The sequence below is a fragment of the Myripristis murdjan genome, chromosome 14, assembly GCF_902150065.1.
Source record: "Myripristis murdjan chromosome 14, fMyrMur1.1, whole genome shotgun sequence".
NCBI lineage: Eukaryota > Metazoa > Chordata > Actinopteri > Holocentriformes > Holocentridae > Myripristis > Myripristis murdjan.
The window spans coordinates 510,979-534,548 of NC_043993.1; the positions used below are offsets into that span (position 1 = coordinate 510,979).

The 23,570-nt window shown below is 41.3% G+C and overlaps 1 protein-coding gene across 2 annotated transcripts in view; it reads right to left on the bottom strand.

Annotated features, from left to right (window-relative positions):
* Positions 1-294: 294 nt before the first annotated feature.
* LOC115370951 (hepatitis A virus cellular receptor 1 homolog) overlaps positions 295-23,570 on the bottom strand; it is a 29,311-nt gene continuing 6,035 nt past the window's right edge. Inside the window, exons 3-8 of one of the 2 annotated variants that reach the window (XM_030068035.1) lie at positions 8,496-8,688; positions 4,480-4,631; positions 2,464-2,559; positions 1,270-1,364; positions 800-908; positions 295-668 (exon numbers count right to left, since the gene is read on the bottom strand). In XM_030068035.1, the coding sequence (XP_029923895.1) occupies positions 598-668; positions 800-908; positions 1,270-1,364; positions 2,464-2,559; positions 4,480-4,631; positions 8,496-8,688 (716 nt within the window). In that variant the 3' untranslated portion in view covers positions 295-597. Of the gene's footprint in view, positions 669-799; positions 915-1,269; positions 1,365-2,463; positions 2,560-4,479; positions 4,632-8,495; positions 8,689-23,570 lie in introns of both variants that reach the window. The other variant, XM_030068033.1, reaches the window with a different exon arrangement.

A 23,570-nucleotide genomic window follows, 5' to 3' on the forward strand; every position in this document is an offset into this window, starting at 1 on the left:
ACCTCTTGTCCTCAATACAAAGTCAGCAGAAAGTGCTGTCACTCTCACTTCCTGTCCTGCACAGGAAACAGGACACTTCACTGACTGATAGCAGCTCTGCCACCTTCATGGCCAGGTCACATGTACTTGGAAATGAGACTTTGAATCTCAATGTTTTTTGGGTTTTTTTTTAGTTGGTAAAATAAAAGTTAAGAAAAAAAGAAAAAAAAAAAGAGGCAAGAAACCAACTCATTTAAGCAGATATGAGGTGCGTGAGTCTCAAACAAACAATAGGAAGAAGACTTATAGGGCTCACAAGTTTTTAATGCTCCCATATTTACTTAACAAATCACTATTTGTGTCTTCATCAGGTGAATACAGAATACATACAGGTACGATCATCCCCTGTACTCACAGAAGCAGTTACATGACATTTAAACTATTTACAAAACATCAGTTAGTAAAATCATATCACATTATTAACTGTTCCACATGTTTTAAAACAACATCACAAAATCCATATCTGTTAAGAAGGAATGAATGAATAGAAAAATCTTCATGCGCACACGCACACACACACACTCACACACACATGGCTACAGAGAGCTCTCTGCCAGGTTAGAGAGGCTCCTGGACATCTCTTCTTACAGCCAACTTACAGCTGGCTTTCTTCTTACAGCTCCACACTCCTGGAGATACAGAAAAATAAATACTTGTTTCTGCAAGTGCTTGTGTCTTTTTAAGTGTGTGTGTGTGTGTGTGTGTGTGTGTGTGTGTGTGTGTGTGTGCACGCGCGTGTGCATTTGCTGTATGTACTTACGGTAGGCAGCGGCCAACAGCAGAGCAGGTATGAAGATGATGAGGGCCAGTCTGACTGTGTTTCCTATAAAGCTCGACAGTTCATGCAGCTGCTCCTGCTGCACAGGAAGCTGATCCTGACAATAAAGAAATAAAATAATAAATGATGGCCATGATTTTTCTGCCTTCATTTATTAAGGCAGTTCTGTCAAGAGTTATTATTTCATTTAGCTTGACAGTGGTAAGGAGCTGAAATAGTTATTTTTTAAGATTATCTTTACGTATTCATTTTAGGTCCAACATCAACAGCAATTGGTGATAGCACACACCAGAGTTAATGTTTTACTTGACAGAACAAATGACTCAATAAACTTAACATCTTTATGAATAAAATTATAAAAATTATAGATATCACTCCTATTCTTAGATGTACGGGTCCAGATCTCCATGTAAAAATTAGACATCTCTGTAAATATTATGAAAAATTGATACCTTAGGTATCTTAACCTGCACCACCATTAGCCCTGTGGTGTAGACAGCTGTGACATCACTTCTTCTCACCACAGTGACGTCTGCTCCTGTATGACCTGCCAAAGAGGTCAAGACACTTAAACCAAAGCAGCTAAATATGAGCATTTTTTGCATTTAAATTATTGTGAGCAATCAGCTTTATCTGCCACAGACAAAACAAATACAGTGTAAGCATAACAAAATTTATATTCAAATAGAGTTAAAACCCCTTCAACTCCACCGTGGATGCTGGTGTCCCCAGCTGACATTCTATTTTTCAGAGGTGATAAGATGAGGACACTGGTATCGTATGAAACTAGGCTGTCAGCAAGGGGACTAAATATCGCTGCAAAATTTGGCAAAATTTTGACGAGGGAAAAAATGGCATGGTCATTTTCATCAGGGTCCCTTGCCCTCTGGCCTCCAGATCTCTGAATGAAAATGGGTTCTCAGCCACGGCTCTCCCCTTTGCAGACACGCCCACCTTCTGCTAATCCCATGCAGTTTGGGCAACAAAGCCTGCAGTCCACATGTGTTCTTGTGGCCTGTTGTAAAATGGTGTGTTTGTGCAGACTGGGGCCTAAACAGTCTTGGAGTTGCATCAATTGCCTTTGACTGGAAAGCTGAGACTCCTGTGGATTCAATGAGACACATTTGATTTATGTGTGATCATGTTAGCTCCCATAGAAGCCATTTCCCTGTAGTGAGACCATTTTTTGAAACTTGATGTCACTGTCTAAAATGACCTATAGTGACCTCTAAGAGAATCACAACCTCATGACACTTTACAGCCACAAACTAGAGAGCGAGGCCATTCAGAGGATTTCTGGTTTTCCAGGTAGATTGACAATAAGGGTGAGTGTCTGAGACTTTTCCATAACAAATGGCTTGCCATCCAATTGCTGAAAAAGGCAAGTCTCAAATGTCAAAAGATTTTGACAGCAAAGCAGGATTATTTTTATCTTATAAGACATAAATATGCATGGGCATGGCAGTCATAGACTTCCATCATAATGTTCTAACCCTTATACACTTATACAAAGTTTAATATGACTACAAAGAGATGACACACAGAGCTGAGCTGCATCTCAGGTTCAGGTTCAGGTTCCCCTGCATCTGTACCTGTATCCCCTCTGTGCCAGAGGGGATACAGGTGATGGTCCAGCTCTGACTTACTGGGAGGTGTACGTGGTGTCTTTGGCTCAACTTGAGTTTCCAGAGGTGAGTGGATGGAGGGCAGGGATTTTACTGGTGGCAGTGGGTCAGTAGGTCCTGGAGGCAGCAACACACAATCAAAGTTAGTGACAGTTTGATTTCTTACCCATATAGTGGTATTTGCTGCTCCGTGTGAGTACAACATATCCACCAAGTTTAGTCCATTAAGTTACTTCCCTGTGGTGAGAACAAGACCTTCATCTGAAGTGTTCTGCCCCAACATAAATGAAGCAGATTGAGACTGGAAAACAACACTATTTTGAGATGAAAAACTCTTCTGACAGATGCACAACAACACGTTTGTTTCAGTTTCACTTTCAACGCTCTTTTCAGTCCCCTGGCTTTCAAAATGGCAGAACTGTTTTCTTCTGTAGTACTTTCACTGTGTCACCACACAGTGTCGCTCTGGTCTCATGTTCCACCTACAGACTGACGGTGGCAGTGCTATAGCACTAAATAGTTCTGCCATGGGGGCTGAAAAACAGTGGTGAAAGTGAAACTAAAATAAGTGTTGTTGTGCATCCTTCAACATGACTCTTCAGTGTTGTGTGTCGCTGCTCAAATTTGTGTTGTTTTCCAGTCTGTAGTTATCTCATTCAGAGGAGATGCAAGAGGATGTAAAATGACACTGTAGAGTGTAGATAAGTACTGATTGATGGATGGCATCTGGTATTTCATCCAAAAAGATCAGATCAGATTTTATAACCCCGTCTCCAATATTTTCCAATTTATAGCATTCATTTCAGAGCAGTGCACTCCTTGTGAAGCTTTCATTCTTGCCACAGGGAAGTCAGCTGAAGGACCAAAATTTGTCGATGTATTGACCCGGATGGAGCAGCAAATACCATGGGTGAGAATCCGAACCATCACTTTAAATGGTTCCAGCTGCTGTTGTTGTGGTAAATACACTCTCACTGCAATAAGGAAATTTTTACCTGTTTGTTTGTTACTGATTTACCTCAGTTCATCGGATGATGATGAGTATCAGCTATATTTAAGCATCAGATCAAAGGCATTTGGCATAACTATAGCATACCAAAGCAGAGGCACTTTTTCAATTAAATAATATCGTACTGTTAATGGTACACAATACTTGTTCTGATTTAAATTCTGTAAAGACACAGCAATAAATTATGTTGCATTATGGTAGTTTGATCAGTTATTTGCCAAAAGTAACTATTTCCATGAGCTTTAAGAATTGGGACTGAGTTTACATTCATTTTAGAATGTAAGAATGTTTGGAGAAGCCAGTCAGTGGGGAAAGTTGGTTGGTGAACACTATAAAAAACCTTTCCACCAGGTTTTGTTGGAAACTGACAATTGTTCCAAAACAAAAAAAAAACAAGAAACAAAAACAAAACAAAACAAAACAAAAAAAAAAAACTTTTGTTGGATATTGTTCAGATCAAAGAAAACCCACTATATACATATTCTATTTTCACCCAGGCCCTCTGGGCACCCCAACTTTGACTGGCTCTCCAGACGTTTCCCCGAGGATTTGGCCGTGGATAAATTGGGAGGTGTTACTGGACACTTATAGGAACACATGGTTAAAAAAAAAAAAAAAAAAAAAAAAGCTATTGGTAAGAATTTTTTTTGCAGATTGCCAAAAAAAAAAAAAAAAAAAGCCTAACTTTCCCTAGGTACTGGTAAAGAAGGTAGACGAGGTGAATATAATTAAAATTATGTGAATGACTTCTCATGTATATTGTGCTGTATTTAAAAGAGAAAAATTGTAGTAACTGTCTTGTGCTAGTGGAGTACATTAAGGTATTACTGAGTTATAAAATCAGACAGTAGGCTTATTTGTTTGTGGAATTGTCTTTCTATTTCTGTTTGTATTTCAGATACCACATCTATATGCTTTGTGCCTTTGTATGCTTTGTCCACTCTTTAATCAGAGTCCACCTTGGATGGAATTTTCTGTTTTGTTTTGTTTTGTTTTGTTTTTGTTAAAGGGGATTTTCTTTAGTGTACCATTTATGATGATTAGGTGAACGGTGAATGTTTGGTCATTGAACAAGCCAGGCAGCTGGATCCTGCAGTGGTAGAACCCAGAATCTGACGCTCTTGACTTGTAGATGGAGAGAGAAGCATCATCGCTGGACGCTCTGGGAGACAGCATGTACCTGGGGGGTCAATTTGAAGACCAACGTGGGGAGAGGAGGGAAGAGGAGATGAGAGTTGAAGAGAAAATTGGAGGAAAGGTGGTGATGGTGGTGCCTGGGCCAATCTAGCTCTGTTCTAGGGTATTCGTTTCCAAGGCTAGCCTGTTAGCCTAGCCACGATACCACCCTGCCAGGGAAAATGTAAAATGCACTTAGAAGAGATGTTTTCAAACCAGGATTATTCATATGGTTATATAATAGGGTTGAGCCAGATACTTGGCTGAAACGAGTATCCGGTAAGGATAGCCGAGGATATGTGTGTGTGTGTGTGTGTGTGTATATATACACAAAACCATCAAGCGCTATGATGAAACTGGCTCACATGAGGACCACCCCAGAAAAGGAATATGTTCCCTACGTTCCAAATCGCATATGCATGTGAATGCATACTATTGGGACACACTGCATACATCGTCCCTGAAGTCCGCCCTTTTGCTCACTTCCTCCGCCGTCCGTAGCGCCACATTTGAATGTTGTTGTCAAAATGCCGGTGCTGTTTCACACTGCGCTGTCGTCTGTCATGTTTCTGATCTTCTGTCTTCCTGTCACTTCTGCGGTCACTGAGCGAGTTCTGTGCAATATGTGTGTTTTGCTCTCGTCCGTATGTGGGCGTGGCCTGTACTCAGTCAGTGCGACGTAACGTCTGCTGCGCAAAGGATTGTGGGTCAGAATGGCCAGAGCAGCCTGCTGAAATCCATACTGCGAAATCTGACCGGATGTAGTAGAACATCCTGGTACTCTTGGCATACTGCATCTGACATACTATGTATTGGGACACACTAATTCTTTTTTTCCCTACTAAATAGTATGGTAGTATGAGTACTGGAACGCAGGGCAAGAGTCACCTCTGCTGCTGAGGACAAGTTCATCCGAGTCACCAGCCTCAGAAATGGCAAGTTAACAGCAGCTCAGATCAGAGACCAGATAAATGCCACACAGAGTTCTAGCAGCAGACCCATCTCTAGAACAACTGTTAAGAGGAGACTGCGCCAATCAGGCCTTCATGGTCAAATAGCTGCTAGGAAACCACTGCTAAGGAGAGGCAACAAGCAGAAGAGATTTGTTTGGGCCAAGAAACACAAGGAATGGACATTAGACCAGTGGAAATCTGTGCTTTGGTCTGATGAGTCCAAATTTGAGATCTTTGGTTCCAACCGCCGTGTCTTTGTGAGACGCAGAAAAGGTGAACGGATGGATTCCACATGCCTGGTTCCCACTGTGAAGCATGGAGGAGGAGGTGTGATGGTGTGGGGGTGCTCCTTCAAGACTGCGCAGTGCGCATGTTCCCTCACGGACATGCGCAGTGACATGGGTAAACTATAAGGAGCACTACAGCACTTTACAAATGTACCACCTCTTCTTAATTCATTTTAGCACTGCAGCACTTTACAAATGTTACCTCTTCTCAATTCATTTTTAGCACAACTCCCAACAAGAAATCGTGTTCTGGTCTTTGCATTGTTGCACCTCCATACCACTTACTCACCTCTGACAGCTAACCCTTAACCTCAACAACTTTTATGAGCACTGCAGCACTTTCCATGAGCACTGTAGCACTTTATACACTGTATATCTTTGGTTTCGTTGTGTTTCTTAATCCATCTTACCACAACTCCAACAAGAAACCCTGCTCTGGTCTTTGCATTGCTGCACCTCCATCTCATTTTTCCATCCCTGACAGTTCATCTTGGCCAATTTTATTTAATTGCATAACTGATTGTCTCTCCTTTGTGTCATTGTCTGCCGGTCTCTGTGTCTCACATGGATATGTTGTATTTTTACTCTAATTTTATGTCTCCTGTGTCCCTGTTTTTATGTATTATTATTATTATGTATATTTTAATAGTTCTTTAACATCATGCCAGAGGACAGCAGTAGTAAACTAGCCTCTGGCTAACACTGGCACATTTACAGCCATGTTAATTAATGTGCACTGTCTCTAAATAAATAAATAAATGACTAAATAAAAAGTTCAGGTGACTACCTCATGAAGCTCATCGAGAGAATGCCAAGAGTGTGCAAAGCAGTAATCAGAGCAAAGGATGGCTATTTTTAAGAATCTATAGCGGGTGGTGAGGACCACCCGCTATCCGCTATCCCTAAAGTGTGTGCGCAAGATAGCAACTTTAGGGATAGCGCATGAAACACGGCCACGGACACACCTCCAGGCGCAAATAACGGAGTCGGCATAATGGATAGCGGGTAGCGCGTGGCGCAAGATACCGTTTAGGGATAGCGGAAGTTCCTAAATCCGCAATTTGCGGGTAGCGGGTAGTGGCAGCGGGTAGCAGGTGGCACAATATAGGGCCCTAAATCATTTATATACTCTCAAAATTTAAGAGTCAAAAATGGCGCTGTCAAAAAAAACAAGTTTATTTAACAAAGGAGAACAGCATGCACTTAGTTAATTTTTCAGCATCTCTGGCAAAGTCCATATGTCCATAAAAAACTGAAATAATTGTGTCCAACTCAAAAATCCTTCCTATAAGGCAAAAATCCCCTTCAACTGAAAACAGCAATGCATTGCAAAAAAACAAAAACAAACAAAAAAGGCCACGATCTCCCCAGCAGATATTCCAGGGAGTGGAGGAAAGGATGAAAGTCCCAGTCGATGCGGTACAACACAGCGTTCGATCTTGATCGGAGCTTTTCAGTGCAGAGGAACGTATCCCTCGGACCTAAACTTTTCCTAAACTTTTTTTTTGTGTGACTGGCCTATCACACAACGTGGACACAGTCAGCTACCCAGTGAGGAATTTCATTCATCATGATCACAGATATGTGTGATTTATGTCTCCTGTGCCCCTGTTTTTATGTATTATGATCCTTGTGTCCCTTTTTGTATATTTTAATGGTTCTAATGGCTAACACTTGCACATTTACAGCAATGTTAATTAATGTGCACTGTCCTCTCTAAATAAATAAATAAATAAATAGATAGTGACTCATATTACTCTGATAATACTTGTACTCGTCAAAAGTGCTTTATCCGTACCGGATTCTCGTTTCAGCCGAGTATCCGGCTCAACCCTAGTACATGTATGTATTGCACAAACATTATAAACACCAATATAAACAAGTAAAAGAGTAACAATTTCTGAGTTTTTTTCTCATATATTTGTTTTTTTTTTTCTCATGAATTTACAACTTAAATCTCAGAGAATTTCAGATTTTTTGTTGCAAATTTATGACTTTAAAATCCCCCACCCGGCTCCATAATTCTTTTTTCCCTGCAATGGCTCTAATATGCCGTCATGTCATACTTTAGAATTGTGCACAGAAAAAATTGTGTTGATAAACCTAGTAATTTCCAAGATTAGACACACAGAGACACACAGACAGACACACAGGACCAAACTCATGATCTCAAACGAAGAACGAAAGAAGAAATCTGACTCGTGGAAATGAATGACATTGAATCTGAAAGTGCTAACACCACATTTAGTATTAATCTGCTCTTTTAAACAAAACTTTGTGAATGGAGACCAAAGCCAGTGTGGAGAAAAATCTTCTGTGCTTCAACACTAATATATTAGTACTATCTTAAATATATTCTATCTTACATTAAAGCCAGTCACTAAAGTACAGACAGTGAGAATTTGTTCAGTGGCAGTTTACACTGTCCCTGGAAGGGTGTTAGCTTTACTAGGCTAACAACAGGCTTGCCGTACAAACTAACACCCTGGCACAGAGCTGTTCCATCTTTTGTCTGTTGCGTGAATTGTTCCTGCATGAAATGAAACCATATCAACATGTAAATGCAACGAGGAAACACAATAATACTTGAAAATGCCTTTACATGCCTTTCCACACATCCATCCTTACCTGTGCGAGGTTCTGAACTTCACTTGGGCTCCATCAGTAGCTATTAGGGTGTTGTGGCAGGTGAACAATGAAGGTTCTCCTCTTCCCCAGCAAATCTCCACTTTTCCCTGGCTCACAGCCCAGGAGTGGCAGGGTAGCATCACCTTCCTCCCTGATACACCCACCACTGTCTCCATGTCGGCAAAGACACAGGCTGCACGTGTACAGGACACACATACAACACACACACACATACACAGTCAAAGCTGCAAGAGGCAAGATTTCCACGTACAAATATAGTAAGATATGTCACCACCACCATCCCAGACTTCTGCACCCCACTCAGCTCTTCTAACCAGGAGAGGCCTAATGTTGGAACCATATGAGTCAGCTGGCAGCCTCACATCCTCAGGCCAGGCCCTTATGGCTGTTCCAAAGTCGAGCCTCAAATCTAAAGGTGATCACACTTTTACCAACAGGACCCCTCGGCTTTGGGACGTCCTGCCTGAGGAGATAAGACTTGTCGAATCAGTAACGGCTTTTAAATCACTTCTTAAGACTTCCGGTCTGAGCGGTGCCATGTGAGGACGTGTTTTTACCGAGCTCCAAACCAAAGCTATCAATAAATCTAGAAGCAGCTATTTAATGTGAAGACCTCGAGGCACACTCATAACTGAGGCCGAGACCTTGCACCAGGTTCGAAATTTCGACTCTACGCCAGCTAAAAATGTCTAAAAACCTCCGAAAAGCACCCGACACAAGAGTTAGCTCCAAGGCTAGCCCAGAGGCTAACACTGCATTTGACGATGCACTTGACCTGAGTGGACATGATGCAATCCTCCAAGCAATCGCCGAATTGAGGGCTGAACTGCTCACCAAAGCGGAGACACAATCTGCTGAAATTTGGAACCAGGTTGACCAACTAAGAGCAGAAATTAAACTCACTAATGATAATGCTAATGCCAAAAGCGAGGCCCTGGATAAATGGGTGGTTGCCCTCGAGTCTGCAGCCGACAGCCACTCTGACCTGATTGCTTCTCCGGAGCGGGACATGGCTAATGTGCTGAGGGAGCTAGCTATTCAGAAAGCAAGAAATGAGGACTTGGAACCACGGTCACGCCACAATAACCAGTGGTGGATAGTAACAGAGTAAATTTACTCTAGTACTGTACTTAAGTACAGACTCTGAGGATTTGTACTTTACTTGACTATTAGATTTCTTTGATACTTATTACTCTTACTCGAATACATTTCCAAAACAAATATTTTTACTCTTACTCGAATACATTTCCAAGACAAATATTTTTACTCTTACTCGAGTAAATTTCTAGGAAGGCTGAAAAGTACTCGATACTTTAAGGTTGGCTGTGTTTTCTTTTGGTTTTTTTTCTAAAATACTATTGGACACAAGCTGTGTTTGTCAAAGAAGGAAACCTATCATAGTACGTGTTCTCCACTGGGATCTATGTAAAAGCGGAAATACGTCATCCCCCACCCATATAAGGATAACGCCAAAGTAACCACACTCGAAAAAGACCACCATTGGTCTTTGAGGGGGTTCCAGTTGGTCCCAAGCTAAATGATGGAATGTTAGTTGGACCGGTACGGGTCCATTTGGTTAAATTTTTCACTTAAGAGTTAAATGATTGTTAAACATCTGCATTACTTAATTAAAGAATTGTTTTTTTGTTTTTTTTTTTTATCAACGTTTGCCTGTAATCTCCTATGGTGCCACATCAATACAAGAAATTCTGAATAAATAATGGACCTTGATATAAAAAGGTTAAACCACTGCTGTAAAGGAATTTCTTCACTGCTCCCCTCAGTGAGGGGGAGATAGAAAATGCCTTGCCTGATGTATGTGCGGGGGTGTTTAATAAAACGTGAAAATGACAATTACTGTCCTCTTATGATCTCATTCATTTTATTTGTTTTTATAGGTGTTTCTGCAGGCTTTGTATAACATTGTGGTTCTACACACAAGCACATTAGCGCAGGTGGTTTCAAAGAGTTAACTCTCTGAAACAAGAGTTACAAGGTCCTATAAATTGAAAAATTACAGTAATTCATTGATGTGAAAAATAAGAAATTTACTCTTACTTTTAGTAAATTTAAAAGCATGTACTCTTGGATACTTAAGCAAGCACTTTTTTACTCTTACTCGAGTAACATTTCGACTGAGCTACTTTTACTTGTAACGGAGTAAATTTTGACCAGTAGTATTTTTACTCTTACTCAAGTACTGGGGTTGAGTACTCTGCCCATCTCTGGCAATAACCTACGCATTACCAGAATAAAGGAGAGACGAGAGGACGGGAAGCACTCAACGGACTTTATATCTCAGTGTCTGAAGGAGACGCTCGGCCTTAATAAGCCCCCTTTATTGGACCGGGCACATCGCACTCTGCAGGTGAGACCAGGTGATAGTGACCCGCCGAGAGCCTTCGTTATCAGATGCCATTATTACCAGGAGAAGGAGGAAATACTAAGTAAAGCCGGGCAGATGAAACATGTAACTACAGCGAATGGCAATAATATCCACATCCAACCAGACTACACACAGTCGCCAATAGGCGGGCAGATTTAACGGCGTGTGGGGCTTGTTGAGGACCTGCGAGGGAATCCATCCACTACGGCCTGTGGTATCCAGCAGAGCTGATGTCAGATGGCGTGCGCACAAGCTTTAAAGACCCAAAACAGGCCAAGGATTTCATAATGAAAAACTTGGAGCCCGTGGCCTGAAAATGTATCAGCGATAGGTGACGTGCTTTCCGTGGTGCCCTACATCTCATACAGTGGAATGTTTGATTCATGGTATTTGGACTCCCACTCTGATAAAGACTTTGCTTAAGCCAAGAGGTTTCAAAATCTCCAGTTGACCACAAGCAAAAAGGTAAAAACATTTAACTTTTCAGCTCTGGCCGGTGGGACTTTGTTGTCATACAGTTGACCGGTACAGGCTCTATTACATGTTGATACTGTCAATAGACCGCCAGCAAAACACAAATTTACAATAAGCCTTTTGCTTGGGGGGGATATGGCCTTGATAGTACATTATCGGTGGGTTTGTAAAGGTATAAGCTTAACAATGTTCTATTTGTTGGCTGAAGGGGCCTTGTTAACATAACTGGATGGTTTAGAGACTCCACTGAAGTCTAATGTTGTTTTATTGTGTCCAGCGTTTGCCAGCAAAATATTTAATCTTTGTTCTGAGCTGATAGGGCCCTGATTGCTTTCAATATTTCCCTTGACTGCCAGCATAAGGTTGAGGTGGGACATAAATAAGGTGCTAGCTTGGAAATTTAATGAGTGTGTACCATATTTGATTACAGTTAAGTTAAGCTGCTACATTTTATTGTGATATTCATATAGTTTTGGTGAGACTCAGTCTCACAAGGTAAGCTTTGCTATGTTGTGCATAAGTGTGGGGTTTTGTGAATGGTGTTAGATGTTGTGTTGTTTTATTAGGGGCCAGGCAGCCAAAGCTGCCAAAACTCCAAACTTAAATGGAGTTATTTTTCTTCTTCTCCACAAGACACACATTTTTCATATTTGGTGTGTGGACGCAGGTCAAAACCTCTGCGCCCTGGAGCCTTAGGAAGTTCTGCCATTAGTATGTATTGCGTTTGAAATTCCGACTTCAAACTGGAATTGCTGAAAAAGGGAAAGCCAGAGCTTTGAAAATGGACACACCGCTTCTTCTCCACAAGACACACGTTTTTGGTATTTGATGCATGGAAGCAGGTCAAAAGCTCTGCACCCCAGGACCTTGGGAAGTTTTAGCTATTCATTTCGGATGGCCGAAATTTTCCGTAAAATTGGAATTTCAAGAATTCCGTGATTTGGATTCCTTATAGAAGTAATAACAAACTTCTCTCAATCGGGCCGCACATTTTCCCAATTCATTGTGTGGGCCTAAAATGAAAGCTGTAGGAGGAGTTATGGGCCAAAAAACGTACGGAATAATAAATAAAGAAATAAATAGTAGGAAGAACGTGAGTGTGCAAGCTGCCAGCTTGCCCACTAATAAAGAAAGAAAGAAATAGTAGGAAGAACGTGAGTGTGCAAGCTGCCAGCTTGCCCACTAATAATAATAAGAAAAATATGCACAAGATTAAGATGTGCTGCCTTTTCAAGGCAAGCACATAATAAGAAGAAATATGCACAAGATTATATTGCCTTTTCAAGGCAAGCACATAAATATGCACAAGATTAAGATGTGTTGCCTTTTCAAGGCAAGCACATAATAACACACAAGCCATGCAACACAGAGCTTAAGGACATGACTACAGAAAAAGATACCGAGTTATTAATAAAATATCCCATACTAGCCTACCTATGTCTATAGATTTACTGAACTAAGGTTTTAACAGGATATTAACACAGGCCGACCTTACTATGTGAGTAGTCTGATTATTTATTTTGAAACAGTATCCTGAGGGCTTGTGTTGTGTCCATGTACTGTTTATAGACACAAGCCCTAGGTGCTGGGATGAACTTGAGGCGCTTGTCTGGTAAGAGAGAAGAGAGGCTGATTGCTGCAACCACAGTAAATCTGTTTGTTAGGCAAACAGATTTGACCTTGAAGCCGTGAGTTACAATTATTTTACAACGGCGGAGGGGCGTTCTAAGGCACGACGCGCAGTAACTCGCGCAGTAGTAACAGGGCTTCATGGGGCAAATGAATAAATGAAATCTCAGAAATGAATGAATCTCAGACTCATTAAAAATGGACATACGCCGATTTTTCCAGAAAGGAAAGAAAAAGAAAGATCTGGCTCAAACACCAAGCGCTGAGGCGTCACATGAAACAGGTAAATAAGTGATGCCAATGTCTGTATGACCTACAAGTTGTATTATTACAGTTATTACATTCATGCAGATCATTACAGCTAGCGCATAACGTTAGCTTAATTAAGTTAGCTCAGACGTTAGCTTTGCGGATTACCACTACAGCAGTGATCTGTAAGGTTTCCACTGTACTTTCATACATCCCTTTTTGGTGACTTAGTGTAATATTTCTGGATTTAAATCATTTTTGAGACTACTAGGCCTAATACAAAAATTATAATTGGCTTATGTACACCAATTTTCCTACAAATGATGTAGGCTAGCCAGTAACATCAGCCCCAGTTACATCAGCCTTTCTGTTAGAGACTGCAGTTAAATTTGTTTGATATTGGATATTCGACACATTCAAAGATACTCATTTAACTTGTGGTGCATATTACTGATTTTTTTTTTCAAACAACTTGTGACGTCTTCATGATCATCTAGGGAGTATATCACAAGACAGTAATTATTAAAAAATATTTAAAAATCATGTTATCTGATGTGATGTGATATTCTATTTAATGAAAGATGCATATGTATCTTAAGCTTAATTTATCTGACATAGAAGATTTTTGTGTTTACTGTTACAGTCACTGCAGGTGATCCTCCAGACAATGAAGAGGAAAGAGCAGAAGATGCAGAGGTAAAGCAGACTGAAGTAAGAGACAAAACAGATAACACTGATCAGATCACTGATGACGAGGAGAATGGACAAGAGGCAACTAATGACATCTTAACTGAAAATCTGGATTTGGGGACCGCAGATACAGGCCCACGGCAGGTAAAAAAAATCACTGCTTTCCTTCCTCTATGTTTGGGAAGCAAAAAAGAGCATTCCAATCCAGTTGGTTTGGTACATTTGAGTGGCTGGAGTACTCTGTTGCTGCCAATGCAGCATTCTGCTTTGTTTGTAGGGTATATGGCAAACAAAAACAAGCAAGAGATCAAAAAGACACACTCACCACCACAGGCTACACCAACTGGAAGAGGGCACTAGACTCATTCAGAGACCACGAGAAATGTCAAATGCACAAAGTCGCAGTAATTCAATGGAAGAGCTTTCTAGCCACACGGATCCATGGGGATATTACAGATCAGCTACAAGCTGCAAATACCCATGAGATTGAGGGGCGTAGGGAGTATCTGAAACGCATATCGGCAGTGACAGCCTTTCTGGGGAAGCAAGGTATTGCTTTTAGAGGGCACAATGAAGGACCAGACAGCACCAATAAAGGTAACTTTATGGAGTGCATTATTCTGTTAGAGCAATTTGATCCTTTCCTCCAGAATCACAAACCAGCATCATGTGCAACATACCTCTCACCCTCATCCCAGAACGAAATGATCCAAAGTACTTCGGATGTGATAATTTCAAGAATCACCTCTGAAATTAAAGAAACAAAAATGTATGCAATAATGGTGGATGAAGCAAGGGATCACCATACAGAGCAGCTTGCTTTGTGTGTCCGATATGTTTGTCCACAAGGCCTGGTGAAAGAACGATTCCTTGGATTTTCACAGCTTGATGCATTTGACGCTAAAACAATCACTGACACCATAGAGCAGCAGCTTGAGAAGCATGGTATAAGACACCTGACATGTGTTGCTCAGTCATATGATGGTGCTTCTGTCATGAGTGGGGCAGTGAGAGGTGTCCAAGCGCGATTCAGAGAAAAACATCCAGAGGCACTATATATTCACTGCTATGCCCACGAACTTAACTTGATCCTTTGCTCCACATGCAAAGCCATTCCAGAGGCACGTGACTTCTTTGATCTCCTTGAGTGTCTCTACTCTTTCTTCTCCACATCTCTTATCCATCATCAGAAGTTGCAAGAATTTCAGAAGCAACTTGAGGTGGGGGACAGACAACTTGTCCAGTTATCTCAGACTCGCTGGGCCTGTCAGATTGAGAGTGTGAATGCCATTCTACAAAACCTCCCCGCTTTGATCCAGACTTTAGGGAGCATTTCAGCACCTCTAGCTAAGGGACTGGAAAGCAAGCTTTGCAGAATCAGTACCATTTACATGCTTGTCATGTTTCAGGCACTGCTGTCAGTAACTCAGGGCCTGCACAAATACTTACAGAAAGAAACAGTTGACTTAGTGCAAGCAATAGAATACAAAACAGCAGTTCAGACCACACTCAAAAGTTACAAGAGCAATGAGAAAGCACATGAAATCTATGAGAAGACCAAGGCCTTGTGTGACAATCTTGAGATTCATTCAACAGAGACACACAGGAATAAGAGAAAAAAAATGCATGACTTTGTAGTCGAGACACCTTGTGGGACACGGCCAGTCCTGTCTAATGGAGATGATCTGAGAGAGAGAGTCTTCTTTCCTGTTCTCGACAGAATGCTGGAAGAGCTTCAGAAAAGGTTTTCTGGAGTTGGAGAAAAAATCTTGACTGGCATACAGGCATGTCACCCTGCTTCAGAGCATTTCCTGAATGAAGAGGCACTCAAGCATCTGGCTCAACATTACAGCATCCAAATAAAGCCTGAAGAAATTCTTGTTGCAAAATGTTTCCTTGACAGAAAAAAGAAAGACATAGTACCCACCATTCAAAATGTGTTTTCCCTTTTGGATAAGGATATGTTCCCCTCCCTTAAGGCCATCTTTCAAGTTTCCTTGACCATCCCAGTCACCAGCTGCAGTTGTGAAAGGTCTGAGTGGAGAGTGGAGATGGCATAAAATGGAGGGACGGAGAAGAGGAAGTTGAATAGCAGCAAGTGAAAGAAAGAAGGAAAGCGGCAAGTGAAAGAGGGAAAGCAGCAAATGAAAGAAGGAAAGCGGCAAGTGAAAGAGGGAAAGCGGCAAATGAAAGAAGGAAAGCGGAAAATGAAAGATGGAAAGCGGCAAGTGAAAGAGGGAAAGCGGCAAATGAAAGAGGGAAAGCAGCAAGTGAAAGAGGGAAAGCAGCAAGTGAAAGAAAGAAGGAAAGCAGCAAGTGAAAGAGGGAAAGCGGCAAGTGAAAGAAGGAAAGCAGCAAGTGAAAGACGGAAAGCGGCAAGTGAAAGAGGGAGAGTGGCAAGTGAAAGAAGGAAAGCGGCAAGTGAAAGAAAGATGGAAAGCAGCAAGTGAAAGAGGGAAAGCAGCAAGGAAAGAGGGAAAGCAGCAAGTGAAAGAGGGAAAGCAGCAAGTGAAAGAGGGAAAGCGGCAAGTGAAAGAAGGAAAGCGGCAAGTGAAAGAGGGAGAGTGGCAAGTGAAAGAAAGAAGGAAAGCAGCAAGTGAAAAAGGGAAAGCAGCAAGTGAAAGAAGGAAAGCGGCAAGTGAAAGAGGGAAAGCGGCAAGTGAAAGAAGGAAAGCGGCAAGTGAAAGAGGGAAAGCGGCAAGTGAAAGATGGAAAGCGGCAAGTGAAAGAAAGATGGAAAGCGGCAAGTGAAAGAAAGATGGAAAGCAGCAAGTGAAAGAGGGAAAGCAGCAAGGAAAGAGGGAAAGCAGCAAGGAAAGAGGGAAAGCAGCAAGTGAAAGATGGAAAGCGGCAAGTGAAAGAGGGAAAGCGGAAAGTGAAAGAGGGAGAGTGGCAAGTGAAAGATGGAAAGCGGCAAGTGAAAGAAAGATGGAAAGCAGCAAGTGAAAGAGGGAAAGCAGCAAGGAAAGAGGGAAAGCAGCAAGTGAAAGAGGGAAAGCAGCAAGTGAAAGAGGGAAAGCAGCAAGTGAAAGAGGGAAAGCAGCAAGTGAAAGAAGGAAAGCAGCAAGTGAAAGAGGGAAAGCGGCAAATGAAAGAAGGAAAGCGGCAAATGAAAGAAGCAAAGCGGCAAGTGAAAGAGGGAAAGCAGCAAGGAAAGAGGGAAAGCAGCAAGGAAAGAGGGAAAGCAGCAAGTGAAAGATGGAAAGCGGCAAGTGAAAGAGGGAAAGCGGAAAGTGAAAGAGGGAGAGTGGCAAGTGAAAGATGGAAAGCGGCAAGTGAAAGAAAGATGGAAAGCAGCAAGTGAAAGAGGGAAAGCAGCAAGGAAAGAGGGAAAGCAGCAAGTGAAAGAGGGAAAGCAGCAAGTGAAAGAGGGAAAGCAGCAAGTGAAAGAGGGAAAGCGGCAAGTCAAAGAGGGAAAGCAGCAAGTGAAAGAAGGAAAGCAGCAAGTGAAAGAGGGAAAGCGGCAAATGAAAGAAGGAAAGCGGCAAATGAAAGAAGCAAAGCGGCAAGTGAAAGAGGGAAAGCAGCAAGTGAAAGAGGGAAAGCAGCAAGTGAAAGAGGGAGAGTGGCAAGTGAAAGATGGAAAGCGGCAAGTGAAAGAGGGAAAGCAGCAAGTGAAAGAGGGAAAGCGGCAAGTGAAAGAGGGAAAGGGGCAAGTGAAAGAAGGAAAGCGGCAAGTGAAAGACGGAAAGCGGCAAGTGAAAGAGGGAGAGTGGCAAGTGAAAGAAGGAAAGCGGCAAGTGAAAGAAAGATGGAAAGCAGCAAGTGAAAGAGGGAAAGCAGCAAGGAAAGAGGGAAAGCAGCAAGGAAAGAGGGAAAGCAGCAAGTGAAAGAGGGAAAGCAGCAAGTGAAAGAGGGAAAGCGGCAAGTGAAAGAAGGAAAGCGGCAAGTGAAAGAGGGAGAGTGGCAAGTGAAAGAAAGAAGGAAAGCAGCAAGTGAAAAAGGGAAAGCAGCAAATGAAAGAAGGAAAGCGGCAAGTGAAAGAGGGAAAGCGGCAAGTGAATGAAGGAAAGCGGCAAATGAAAGAAGGAAAGCGGCAAGTGAAAGAGGGAAAGCGGCAAATGAAAGAGGGAAAGCAGCAAGTGAAAGAAAGAAGGAAAGCAGCAAGTGAAAGAAAGAAGGAAAGCAGCAAGTGAAAGAGGGAAAGCGGCAAGTGAAAGAAGGAAAGCAGCAAGTGAAAGATGGAAAGCAGCAAGTGAAAGAAAGAAGGAAAGCAGCAAGTGAAAGAAAGAAAGAAAGCGGCACGTGAAAGAGGGAAAGCGGCAAGTGAAAGAAGGAAAGCGGCAAGTGAAAGAGGGAGAGTGGCAAGTGAAAGAAAGAAGGAAAGCAGCAAGTGAAAAAGGGAAAGCAGCAAATGAAAGAAGGAAAGCGGCAAGTGAAAGAGGGAAAGCGGCAAGTGAATGAAGGAAAGCGGCAAATGAAAGAAGGAAAGCGGCAAGTGAAAGAGGGAAAGCGGCAAATGAAAGAGGGAAAGCAGCAAGTGAAAGAAAGAAGGAAAGCAGCAAGTGAAAGAAAGAAGGAAAGCAGCAAGTGAAAGAGGGAAAGCGGCAAGTGAAAGAAGGAAAGCAGCAAGTGAAAGATGGAAAGCAGCAAGTGAAAGAAAGAAGGAAAGCAGCAAGTGAAAGAAAGAAAGAAAGCGGCACGTGAAAGAGGGAAAGCAGCAAGTGAAAGAGGGAGAGCGGCAAGTGAAAGATGGAAAGCGGCAAGTGAAAGAAGGAAAGCGGCAAGTGAAAGAGGGAAAGCGGCAAGTGAAAGAAAGATGGAAAGCGGCAAGTGAAAGAGGGAAAGCGGCAAGTGAAAGAGGGAAAGCGGCAAGTGAAAGAGGGAGAGTGGCAAGTGAAAGATGGAAAGCGGCAAGTGAAAGAGGGAGAGTGGCAAGTGAAAGATGGAAAGCGGCAAGTGAAAGATGGAAAGCGTCAAGTGAAATAAAGAGGGAAAGCAGCAAGTGAAAGAGGGAAAGCAGCAAGGAAAGAGGGAAAGCAGCAAGTGAAAGAAAGAAGGAAAGCAGCAAGTGAAAGAGGGAAAGCGGCAAGTGAAAGAGGGAAAGCGGCAAGTGAAAGAGGGAAAGCGGCAAGTGAAAGAAGGAAAGCAGCAAGTGAAAGAAAGAAGGAAAGCAGCAAGTGAAAGAAAGAAGGAAAGCAGCAAGTGAAAGAAAGAAAAAGTGGCACGTGAAAGAGGGAAAGCAGCAAGTGAAAGAGGGAGAGCGGCAAGTGAAAGATGGAAAGCGGCAAGTGAAAGAGGGAAAGCGGCAAGTGAAAGAGGGAAAGCGGCAAGTGAAAGAAAGATGGAAAGCGGCAAGTGAAAGAGGGAAAGCGGCAAGTGAAAGAGGGAAAGCGGCAAGTGAAAGAGGGAGAGTGGCAAGTGAAAGATGGAAAGCGGCAAGTGAAAGAGGGAAAGTGGCAAGTGAAAGAAGGAAAGCGGCAAGTGAAAGATGGAAAGCGGCAAATGAAAGAGGGAAAGCGGCAAGTGAAAGAAGAAAAGCAGCAAGTGAAAGATGGAAAGCAGCAAGTGAAAGAAAGAAGGAAAGCAGAAAGTGAAAGAAAGAAAGAAAGTGGCACGTGAAAGAGGGAAAGCAGCAAGTGAAAGAGGGAGAGCGGCAAGTGAAAGATGGAAAGCGGCAAGTGAAAGAGGGAAAGCGGCAAGTGAAAGAGGGAAAGCGGCAAGTGAAAGAAAGATGGAAAGCGGCAAGTGAAAGAGGGAAAGCGGCAAGTGAAAGAGGGAAAGCAGCAAGTGAAAGAGGGAGAGTGGCAAGTGAAAGAGGGAAAGCGGCAAGTGAAAGAGGGAGAGCGGCAAGTGAAAGATGGAAAGCAGCAAGTGAAAGAGGGAAAGTGAAAGAGGGAAAGTGGCAAGTGAAAGAGGGAGAGCGGCAAGTGAAAGATGGAAAGCAGCAAGGAAAGAGGGAAAGCAGCAAGTGAAAGAAGGAAAGCGGCAAGTGAAAGAGGGAAAGCAGCAAATGAAAGAGGGAAAGCAGCAAATGAAAGAGGGAAAGCAGCAAGTGAAAGAAAGAAGGAAAGCAGCAAGTGAAAGAGGGAAAGCAGCAAGTGAAAGAAGGAAAGCGGCAAGTGAAAGAGGGAAAGCGGCAAATGAAAGAGGGAAAGCAGCAAATGAAAGAGGGAAAGCAGCAAGTGAAAGAAAGAAGGAAAGCAGCAAGTTAAAGAGGGAAAGCAGCAAATGAAAGAAGGAAAGCAGCAAGTGAAAGAAAGAAGGAAAGCACCAAGTGAAAGAGGGAAAGCAGCAAATGAAAGAGGGAAAGCAGCAAATGAAAGAGGGAAAGCAGCAAGTGAAAGAAAGAAGGAAAGCAGCAAGTGAAAGAGGGAAAGCAGCAAATGAAAGAAGGAAAGCGGCAAGTGAAAGAGGGAAAGCGGCAAATGAAAGAAGGAAAGCGGCAAGTGAAAGAGGGAAAGCGGCAAATGAAAGAGGGAAAGCAGCAAGTGAAAGAGGGAAAGCAGCAAGTGAAAGAAAGAAGGAAAGCAGCAAGTGAAAGAGGGAAAGTGGCAAGTGAAAGAAGGAAAGCAGCAAGTGAAAGATGGAAAGCGGCAAGTGAAAGATGGAAAGCGGCAAGTGAAAGAAAGAAGGAAAGCAGCAAGTGAAAGAGGGAAAGTGGCAAGTGAAAGAAGGAAAGCAGCAAGTGAAAGATGAAAAGCAGCAAGTGAAAGAAAGAAGGAAAGCAGCAAGTGAAAGAAAGAAAGAAAGTGGCACGTGAAAGACGGAAAGCAGCAAGTCTTTTTTATTTGACGAGGATGATGATTTTCCGGCGGGGGAGTTTCGCGGTTTTCAAGACACCTGGAAAACCTCTGGCTATCATGGCAGAAAAAAAGCCGAATTTACCAAAAAGCCGGGACTGAAGATCAAGCTCCCTGAGGATGCAACACCGTTGCAGGTTTTTTCCAAAATCTTTACTGATGAACTTTTTACGCACCTTGTAACGGAGACAAACCGGTATGCCCATCAATGCCGCGCTGACGAGCCACCGGAGGGTCGAAAAAAAAAAAAAAAAACAGATGGACATCGGTGACACTCGCCGAAATGAAGACCTTTCTCGGCATGTGCATTGGTATGGGAATCATAAAGCTGCCGGTGAGAAGAGACTACTGGCGACAGAAGCGATGGCTTTTCCAGACCAATTTTGCACAAGCAATGTCAAGGGACAGATTTGACATGATCTGGAGGTAATTGTCTTCTTCTTCTTCCTCTTATAATTATTATTATTATTATTATTGTAATTATTATTATTATTATTATTATACTATAATAATTATTATACTATAATAATTATTATTATAATAATTATTATTATTGCTGCTTGCTGTGTCTTCTATAAATAGCTACTGTACTAATAATAATGTAATACTGTATACGGAATCTATTTTTAACTCGGAATTTGACATAACACCTGCACCGGCACCGCAAAAAGCAAAGACACTTTCCAGACTACAGCAGCGCACTGACATAGATTAAGAAACAAAGTGAAGAGGTGCCACTCTGCTGTATTTTCACTGGCTAACAGCAGCACACTGGCTTAGCTTGTCTATTCAGAGAAGAGGTATCACTTATTTTTCATATTCGATCTGAGTTATCACATGCATACTACTGCTCATTCATTGGTAGTTGAATTGTTAGATCTGTTTGATAAGTAATTTACATTTTTAAAACAAATAACAATTTAACATATTGTTAAATTATTGGAGTCAAGCTTACTGGTTAACATCTACTCCTTCAAGATAATTTATTATGTTCTGCAACTGATAAACATACACTAACACTACATACCGAGTGTTTGAGCAACATATCTACAAAAGATCTATGGTTAGGGATAGGGTTAGTGCATAATAATTATGTAGGGATAAATAAATAAATACATAAGTAATAAATATATAATAAATAATGTAGGAATAACACCCCCCCCCCCACACACTATATACATTTTATATACATATGCAGATAATACATATATACACACATATACTTATTATATACACTATACTCATGAAAATGTTTTTGATATGTTTTCATCAAAACTAAACTGACTATGCATTCTCATTCTCAGGTATCTCCATTACAGAGCCTGAGAAATTACATTTTTTGTAAACGTTGGCACTTTTTCAACATTTTTCAGAAAACCTTCAGGTTTTAGAGTCATTTACAAAAATGCGATAGGTTTTAGAGGGTTTTTTTTTCAGGCGGCCACAGGCTTAAATGGGTTAATGAATATTAATGTTTTACCTTTTTTTCCAAAGTTTTAGAGAAACTAGTTTATTCAAGAATTAAAAAACATTTGGATGAGAATAACATACTGTATAGCCATCAATATGGTTTTCGAAAGAAAATGTCAACAGAAATGGTTCTTTTGCAGTTTGTTCATAAAATCTCTACAGCATTAGACAATAAAAAGATATCTCTTGGATTTTTTTAGACTTGTGCTTTTGACACTGTTGATTACAAAATTCTTATCTCTAAATTACATAAATATGGGTTTCATGATGTTGTTCTCAAGTGGTTAACTGATTACCTGAAGGACAGGGAACAATTTGTTTCTATAAATATGCATAATTCAAATAGAGCTAAGCTACTTTGTGGCGTACCTCAAGGTTCCATTCTTGGGCCTCTCCTGTTTTTGATTTATATGAATGATTTACCAATGGTCTTCTCATATTAAATTCTTAGGTGTCTTAGTAGACGAAAAATTAACATGGAAATACCATATTGAATTTGTCTATAAAAAGACTATGAAATCAATTGGTATTCTGAGTAGAATACGATCACTGGTAAATCACTCCTGTATTTTAACTTGTTATTACAGCTTAATTTATCCATATATAACGTATTGTAACACTGTGTGGGCAGCTGCATGTCCATCCTTTCTCAACAAGATTCTGCTAATTCAAAAGAATTTTTTTAGAATGGCTAGTTTTGTTAAAAAAAAAATGAATCTTCTGTTTCTCTTTTTAGAAAATTTAATTTGTTATCAGTTTTCAATGTGAACATATACCAAACTTATGTGTTTATGGATAAGTATGTATATCTATCTCATGATTTGCCACATAGTTTCCAGAATTTCTTTTTTTTTCTTGACGCTGTATCTGCCACTTTAGCTTACTCTTCCCCTCTATCAATCTGGCACCACATTCTGTAATTATTATTATTATTATTATTATCATCATCATTGTTGTTTTTACTTATTGTTTATTTATTTATTTTATTATTTATTTATTTATTTATTTATTATTCATTTTGCTTTTAATGGAAAAAGTTGACATTCTGTTCTCTGGGAGTTCTTGAAAGGCATTATAGGAAATGTAGGAAATTTCTGACTTAAGTAGACAAGGCAAGTAGAGGCAAAGGTACACCAAAGACGTAAATTACAACACCTGCCAAATGAACTGCTGGAATGCAGTGGATATCATAAATCAGTGACATGCAGCAGTATTAGAATAGTCAAAGAGGGATTTTCCTTTGATGTTCAGTCTTGTATCATACAGTGTCCAGTCTGCGTTATATGAAGTCCTGATATGTTTTTTTTTTTTTTCTGCACCCAATCAGTTCTGTATTGCAAGATGTCAGCACCAGTTAACCAGGTTAAAGATGCTGGGATTTTTTTGTACACCCATTGTACTTAGAAAAAAAAG